The sequence below is a fragment of the Catharus ustulatus genome, chromosome 33, assembly GCF_009819885.2.
Source record: "Catharus ustulatus isolate bCatUst1 chromosome 33, bCatUst1.pri.v2, whole genome shotgun sequence".
In the NCBI taxonomy this organism is placed as follows: Eukaryota; Metazoa; Chordata; class Aves; order Passeriformes; family Turdidae; genus Catharus; species Catharus ustulatus.
In genome coordinates, this window is record NC_046253.1 from 376661 (window position 1) to 384808 (window position 8148).

At 61.8% G+C, this 8148-nt stretch overlaps 1 protein-coding gene across 1 annotated transcript; it reads right to left on the minus strand.

The window, feature by feature from the left end:
• Positions 1-53: 53 nt before the first annotated feature.
• Positions 54-7852, minus strand: KRI1 (KRI1 homolog). Its single transcript, XM_033083676.1, is given in 24 exon segments — positions 54-708; positions 759-850; positions 930-954; positions 957-1009; positions 1094-1202; positions 2181-2327; positions 3038-3214; positions 3306-3381; positions 3459-3541; positions 3544-3628; positions 3699-3794; positions 4880-4989; positions 5036-5091; positions 5093-5169; positions 5265-5339; positions 5411-5474; positions 5643-5689; positions 5770-5827; positions 6198-6258; positions 6261-6302; positions 6385-6490; positions 6567-6631; positions 7668-7700; positions 7795-7852. Coding segments are annotated over 24 exon segments (2304 nt in total). The 3' UTR covers positions 54-199.
• Positions 7853-8148: the final 296 nt, after the last annotated feature.

An 8148-nucleotide genomic window follows, 5' to 3' on the forward strand; every position in this document is an offset into this window, starting at 1 on the left:
ATTTTTCCCGGTATTCCCGATATTTTTCTCGGAGTTCCCGGGGTTTTTCCCGGTATTCTCGATATTTTTCCTGCTATTCCCAGGGTTTTTCCCAGTATTCTCGATGTTTTTTTCGGTATTCCCGATATTTTTCCCGGTATTCCCGGGGTTGTTCCCGATATTCTCGATGCTTTTCCCGGCCTTCCCGATATTTTTTTTGTTATTCCCGATATTTTTCCCAGCATTCCCAATATTTTTCTCGGTATTCCCAATATTTTCCCCAGTGTTCCCAGAGCTTTTCCCGGTGCTCCCGATATTTTTCCCACCCTTCCCGACATTTTCCCACCCCTCCCCATTTTTCCCGGCATTTCCCGGGGGTCTCCCCCCCTTTTTTTCCCCCCCCCCCCTCCTTTCCCTGCTCCCTCCGGAGCTGCCGGAACCGGAGGCGCCGGGGGTTGAGGCCGAAGGCTTCCAACCTCTTCCCGCTGAATTCCCGCCCCCCCAAACGCACAGCCGCCCAGGGGGGGCCCCCCCCGCCGTCTGGGACCCCCTGGATTTTGGGGAGGGGTCTCAGGGGGGTCTCGGGGGGGGTTTCCCCTTTTCCTTCCTCTTGACGCTTCCTCTTCTCCCGCGTTTCTTCCCAATTTCGGCTTGGTTGGTGCTGCCCCTCCTCCTCGGGGCTGTGATGGTGAGGAGGGGGATTTAATAATGAGGAGGGGTCGGGGGGGTCTGAACACCCCAAAAATCCCCCCCCAAAGCCCCCTCCCCACGTACTCAACCACGAGGGATCTGAGGATCTGATGTTTCCTCCTCAGGTTTCTGCGCCCTCCTGCTGTAATTAGCCTGGTCCTGCCGCTCCTCCTGCTCCGAGCTGAGCGTGGGGAGGGGGTCGTGAGCCCCCCAAAAATACGGGAGACCCCCGGGACCCCTCCCCAAAGCCCCCTCCTCACCGGTACATGCAGGTTTTACGCAGGAGCACCAGCGGTTCAGCTCCTTGTCGTCCGCCGCCAAAATCTGGGAGGGGAACAGAGAGATTTTGGGGGGGCTCAGAAATGGGTCTGGGGGCTCCCAGCACCTCCAGAGGTCGGGGGGGTCTCACCTCGTCCGTGGTGAGCCGAAGTCGCAGGGCAGCACCCGGCGGTACTTGAAGCGACACGGGAGGTCCCCGATGGTGTCCTCGAAATCCAGCCCGTAAAACTCGTCCAGGTACTGCTCAAAGGGGCCCAGGCTGTGGGGAGGGGGAGGCACGGGGGTCCTGGGGGGGTCTGGGGGGTCTGGAGGGGGAGGCACGGGGGTGCTGGGGGAGTCTGGAGAAGTGTGGGGGGTCCTGGAGGGGTCTGGGGGGTCCTGGAGGGTCTGGGAAGTGCCAGGAGGAGTCTGGAAGGTCCTGGAGGATTCTGGAGGGGTCCTGGGGGAGGTCAGGGGGGTCCTACAGGGTCCTGGGGGGGGTCTGGGGGTCCTGGAGGGGTCTGGGAGGGTCTGGGGGTGGTAGGAAGAGTCTGGGGGGTCCTAGAGAGGGTTTTGGGGGGGGTCTGGGGGGTTCTAGGGGGTGCCAGGAGAGTCTGGAGGGTCCTGGAGGGGGTCTGGGGGGTCCTGAGGGGGTCTGGGGGGTCTGGAGGAGTCTGGGGGGTCCTGGGAGGTCCTGGGAGGGGTCTGGGGTCTCTCAGGGGTCTGGGGGCTCTCACCGGGGTCGAACGGGGGTTTCTCAGGGATCAGGATTTTGGGTTTCTCAGGGATTTTGGGGCTCTCAGGGATCAGGATTTGGGTCTGGGGTCTCTCACCAGGGTCGAACGGGGTTTCTCAGGATCAGGATTTGGGGTCTCTCAGGGGTCTGGGGTCTCTCTGGGGTCTGGGGTCTCTCTGGGGTTTCTCAGGGCTCTGGGGGCTCTCAGGGATCAGGATTTGGGTCTGGGGGCTCTCACCAGGGTCGAAGGGGGTTTCTCAGGGATCAGGATTTTGGGGTTTCTCAGGGATTTTGGGGCTCTCAGGGATCAGGATTTGGGTCTGGGGCTCTCACCGGGGTCGAACGGGGGTTTCTCAGGGATCAGGATTTGGGTCTGGGGGCTCTCACCGGGGTCGAACGGGGGTTTCTCAGGGATCGGGATTTGGGTCTGGGGGCTCTCACCAGGGTCGAACGGGGTTTCTCAGGATCAGGATTTGGGTCTGGGGGCTCTCAGGGCTCAGGATTTGGGTCTGGGGGCTCTCACCGGGGTCGAAGGGGGGTTTCTCCCTCTCCAGGGCCTCCCTCAGCCGCGTTTTCCGGCGCCGCTTCCCGAAGGAAACCTCGGGGGGGGCCCGGCCCGGGGGTCCCGGGGGTCCCGGGGGGCTGGGGGGGCTGAGGGGACGAAATCAGCGTCCATCTGGGGGGGAGGGGTCAGGGGTCAGGGGGGAGGGTCAGCAGGGCTGCACCCCCCAAGCTGGGACCCCATCCCCAATTTGGGACCCCTATCCCAAATCTGAGACCCCCACCTCAAATCTGGGACCCCCATCCCCAATTTGGGACCCCTATCCCTGATTTGGGACCCCCATCCCCAATCCAGGACCCCATCCCCAATCTTGGACCCCCACCCCTGATCTGAGACCCCCACCTCAAATCTGAGACCCCCATCTCCAATTCGAGACCCCCATCCCCAATCCGAGACCCCTATCCCCAATTCGGGACCCCCATCCCCAATTCGGGACCCCCATCCCCAATCTTGGACCCCCATCCTTGATTTGGGACCCCATCCCTGATCTGAGACCCCCATCCCCTATTTGAGACCCCCACCTCCAATCTGAGACCCCCACCTCAAATCGGGGACCCCTATCCCTGATCCAGGACCCCCATCCCCAATTCAGGACCCCCATCCCTGTGCCGAGCTCTGCTTCAGCTCTGGGGGTCTCACTGCAAGGGGAGGGTCCCACCTTTAGGGGAGGGGTCCCAGCTTTAGGGGAGGGGTCCCAGCTTTGAGAATCCCACCCAGGGGAGGGGTCCCAGCTTTAGGGGAGGGGTCCCAGCTTTAGGGGAGGGGTCCCACCTTTGAGAAGATCCCATCCCAAAGGGGAGGGTCCCAGCTTTAGGGGAGGGGTCCCACCTTTAGAGGAGGGGTCCCAGCTTTGGGGGGGGTCCCACCTTTGAGAACACCCCCCCCAAAAAGGGGAGGGGTCTCCCCTCTCCCCCTCCTCACCACAAAATCCGGATCCTCGCAGTGCGGCTCCTCCTCCCTCCCCGTCCACGAGTCCCAATTCCACTCCTCTGCACGACACAGGGGGGACACAGTGACACTGCCACCCAGCTGGTGACACTCAGGAGACCCCCGAGGACCCCCCCACGACCCCCCACTCACCATCCAGCCCTTCCTCCTCCTCAAACTGCGGCTTCTCCTCTTCCTCCTGCCCGTAATAATCCTCCCCAAACCACTCCTAGGGGACAACGGGGGGGTCAAGATGGGGACAGAGGTGACACAAAGGGGACAAAGTGACACCAGGGTGACACCCACGGCCATCAGCCTGTCGTGGCTGGCAGGATCGAACTCCTCCTGCAGCAGGGAGCGGCTGAGGCCGAAGGCTGCGCCCCCGGAGCTTCGCGGATTCGGGCGATTCTCGCCGCCAGCTCCTCCCTCTTCAGGTTCTTCAGCTGCTTCAGCTCCTCCCTGCGCCGTGCCCGCTCCTGGGGGACAAAATGGGGTGAGGGGAGGTGGGAGACCCCCTAAGACCCCTCCCCAAATGGCTTTTCTCACCTTCCTCTTCCTCTCGCGGATCTGCTCCCGTTTCTCTTTGCGCCGTTCGTCGCGGCGCCGCACCGAGGTGGGGATTTGGCGGGGGAAGGTTTGGATCTGGGGAGGGGGGAAATGGGGTTAGAGACCCCCGGGGATGTCCCCAAAATGTGTCCCAACCCCCCCGAGGTGCCCCCACCCTCAAAATCCCCTCCCCACCCCCCCAAAATCTGCCCCCACCCCACAAAACCGGATTTGGAAAAAAAGGATTTCAGATTCCTAAACTTCGTTCCTCAAATCCCCCTCCCCAAATTTTATCTCAATTCTTGTCCCTGACCCCCTCAATTTTTACCCCAGACCCCAAATTGTGCCCCCACCCTCAAAATCCCCTCCCCACCCCCCAAAATCTGCCCCCACCCCCCAAAATCTGCCCCCACCCCACAAACCCGGGAAGAAAAAAAAACAAATCCAGAACTTCCAAACTTTGCATCCCCAAATCCCCCTCCCCAAATTTTATCTCCCAATTCTTGTCCCTGACCCCCTCAGTTTTTACCCCAGACCCCAAAATGTTGCCCCCCACCCCAAAACCCCTCCCCACCCCCCAAAATCTGCCCCCACCCCCAAACTGCCCACCCCACAAATCCGGAAAAAAAAAACAAATCCAGATTCCAAATTCATCCTCCAAATCCCCCTCCCCAAATTTTATCTCCCACCCTCAATTCTTTCCTGACCCCCTCAATTTTTACCCCGACCCCAAATTGCTGCCCCCCACCCTCAAAATCTCCCCCACCCCCAAAATCTGCCCCCACCCCCCAAAATCTGCCCCAACCCCACAAACCCGGATTGGAAAAAAACAATCCAGATTCCCAAACTTCATCCCCCAAATCCCCCTCCCCAAATTTTATCTCCCACCCTCAATTCTTGCCCTGACTGACCCCTAATTTTACCCAGACCCCAAATTGTTGCCCCCCACCCCCAAAATCTGCCCCCACCCCCCAAAATCTGCCCCCACCCCCCAAAATTGCCCCCACCCCACAAAACCGGATTTGGAAGAAAACAAATCCAGATTCACTCCCCTCCCCAAATTTTATCTCCCATCCTCAATTCTTGTCCCTGACCCCCTCAGTTTTTACCCCAGACCCCAAATTGCTGCCCCCCCCCCCCAAAACCCCCTCCCCACCCCCCAAAACCCCCCAAAATCCCACCTGAGCCGCTCCAGGCTCCTCGAAACGAAAATTGTGCCGGCGCTCGAACTCCTGCTGCCGCTGCAGGAATTGCTCCCCTTCGTCTGAGAATCCTCCAGGGAGGGTCTGGGGGGGGTCACAGAGGTCACACAGGGGTCAAAAAGGGTCTGGGGCTCCCAGGGGGTCCCACTCACCCTTCATCCCCCTCCTCCTCCTCCTCTTCCTCGCGGAATCCGTTCCCAGGAGATAATCCGCAGGAATCGCTCGCCGGGTTCCAGCGCTGGGTCCGACCAGAATTTCTGCAGGGGCTCCTTGGGGAGGGGGTCACGGGGGGGAATTAGAGGTGGGGGTCGTCCCCAAGACCCCTCCCCACCTCCCCAGACCCCCAGAGCCCCCAGACCCTCACCAAGTCCTGCAGCGGTTCTGGAGGAGGCTCAGCCTGACCCCGCAGCCAGCGCAGGTATTGCTCCTCCTCCTCCTCCTGAGGGGGGGAAAAAGGGGTCAGAGAAAGACCCCAGACCCTCAGAGAGACCCCCCGAGACCCCTCCTCACTTTTTCCTGCCGTGATTTGACCCGTGGTCGGAGTAGAACCTCTCCTTCCTCCTCTTCATCATCGCTGTCAGGCCACGAAAGCGCGGAAGCTGCGGGGGGAGGGGGAGGATCAGGGTCAGCCCAAACCTCAGAGACCCCTCCCCAAACCCAGAGACCCCTCCCAAAATGCCAGAGACCCCCAGGGACCCCCCCAAATCCCAGAGACCCCCAGGACCCCCCAAAATCCCCCCACCTCTCCTTCAGCGCCCGCTGCTCCTCCGCGTAGCTCCGGGCCTCGACCTGGGGGGAAAAATGGGAATTTGGGGAGGGGCTGCAGGGATTTGGGGAGGGGATGGGCAGAGAGATTGAGGGGGTCAGACCTTCCTCCTCTTGGCTGCTGCTTCTTCATCTTCCTCATCTTCTTCGTCTACGTATTTGCTGTGGGGAGGGGGAGGTCAGAAAGTCCAAAAATCCCCAAAAATCCCAAATCCCCCCAAAAATCCCCCCAAAAATCCCAAAAATCCCCCTCCCCAAAAATCCCAAAAATCCCCCCAAAAATCCCAAAAATCCCCTCCCCAAATCCCAAATCCCCCTCCTGAAATCCCCCAAATCCCAATCCCCCTCCCCAAATCCCCTCAAAAATCCCCAAAAATCTCCCCAAAATCCCTCTAAAATCCCCCCAAAATCCCCCAAAAATCCCCAAAATCCCCAAAATCCCAAAAATCTCCCCAAAAATCCACCCAAAATCCCCAAAAAATCCCAAAAATCCCAAAACCCCCCTCCCCAAATCCCAAATCCCCCTCCTCACCCTTCCTTCTCCAGCACCACTTTCCTCTCATAATCCTTCAGGAACATCGGCTTGGCCTCCCCTCCTCCTCCTCCTCCTCCTCCTCCTCCTCCTCCTCCCCGGACTCTGGGGGGGGTCAGGCCGATTTCTGAGCCCCCCCCGGATTTTGGGGACCCCCAGGATTTTCCCCCTCCCCATTTTTTGTTACCTTGGCGGGTGTAGAACGTGGAATCCTCGCGGTAAATCCGCGGGTCGCGCGTCTTGAGCAGCGCCAGGGTCCGGTAAAATTCCCGTTCCTCCCGGGGGTCCAGAGCCTGGCGGGGGGGTCAGGGGGGGTCACAGAGACCCCCGGGACCCCCCTCAATTCCCCCGGGACCCCTCCCCACTCACCACGTCATCCCCGCTGGACTCGGAGCTGTCGCTGCTGTCGCCGCTGTCCCCGTAACGGTCCCGCACTGCCCGGGGGGCACCGGGAGTGGGGAGGGGTCAGAACCGGACCGGAGCCGGTTCTGGTTCCTCCGAGTGCAGCCCCAGCCCCGGTTCTGGTTCTGTTCTTCCTTTCCGGGCTCGGTCCCGGTTCCCGGTGTCTCAGCTCCTCTCGGTCCCTCCCGTTGACCCAATTCCCGGTCCCGTTCCCGGTTCCCGTCCCATTCCCCGTCCCGGTTCCCACTCCCAGTCCCATTCCCGGTCCCATTCCCGGTCCCGGTTCCCGTTCCCTTGTCTCAGCTCCTCCCGGTACCGCCCGATCCCTCCCCGTTCCCCAATTCCCGGTCCCATTCCCATTCCCAGTCCCGTTCCCGTTCCCGGTGTCTCAGCTCCTCCCGCCGCCGGTACCGCCCGGTCCCTCTCGTTATCCCAGTTCCCGGTCCCGTTCCTGGTTCCAGTCCCATTCCCGGTCCCGGTCCCGTTCCCATTCCCGGTTCCATTCCCGGTGTCTCAGCTCCTCCCGGTACCGCCCGGTCCCTCCCGTTTCCCCAATTCCCGGTCCCGTTCCCGGTTCCCATTCCCGTCCCGGTCCTGGTTCCCATTCCCGTTCCCGGTCCCATTCCTATTCCCGGTCCTGGTTCCCGCTCCGTGTCTCAGCTCCTCCCGGTACCGCCCGGTCCCTCCCGTTCCCCCAATTCCCGCTCCCATTCCCGTTCCCATTCCTAGTCCCATTCCCGGTGTCTCAGCTCCTCCCGGTACCGCCCTGTCCCTCCCGTTTCCCCCCTCCAGGTCCATTCCGGTCCCATTCCCGTTCCCGGCCCCGTTCCAATTCCCGTTCCCATTCCCGGTCCCATTCCCGGTCCCGTTTCCTATTCCCGTTCCCAGTCCCGTTCCCGGTCCCATTCCCGGTTCCGTTCCCATTCCCATTCCCGTTCCGGTGTCTCAGCTCTCCCGCCGCCGGTACCGCCCGATCCCTCCCGTTTCCTCCAATTCCCAGTCCCGCTCCCATTCCCGATCCCATTCCCGGTCCCATTCCCGGTCCCGTTCCCGTTCCCGTTCCCTCACGGCGCTGCAGCTCCTCCCGGTACCGCCCGTTCCCTCCCATTTCCCCATTCCGGTCCCGTTCCCAGTTCCCGGTCCCATTCCCGTTCCCGTTCCCGCTCCCTCACGGCGCTGCAGCTCCTCCCGCCGCCGTACCGCCCGTAGCGCTCCGCGAACGCCGCGTTCACGCGGAGCTTGGGCTCCGCCATGTCCGCCCACGTGACCGGAAGCGCTTCCGGTTCCGCCATCACGTGACACAAACATTTCCGGGCTCTCAGCCCCGCCCCTTCCCGCTCTTAAAAGGGCAACGGCGCTCAAAGGAGCGGGTGGGGCCCACCGCGTTTTTGCTGCGCCCCCAGACCCCGCGATCGCCCCCTCCCCACTCCCCTCCGTCAGCCGGGACCCCCACAGAAACCGGGACCCCCCACTCTGCTCCCACTCCCCCAGAACAGCGGGACAGGGGGGTCTCAGCTCCATTTTTATTGGGGCAGAGGAGGGGGTGGAA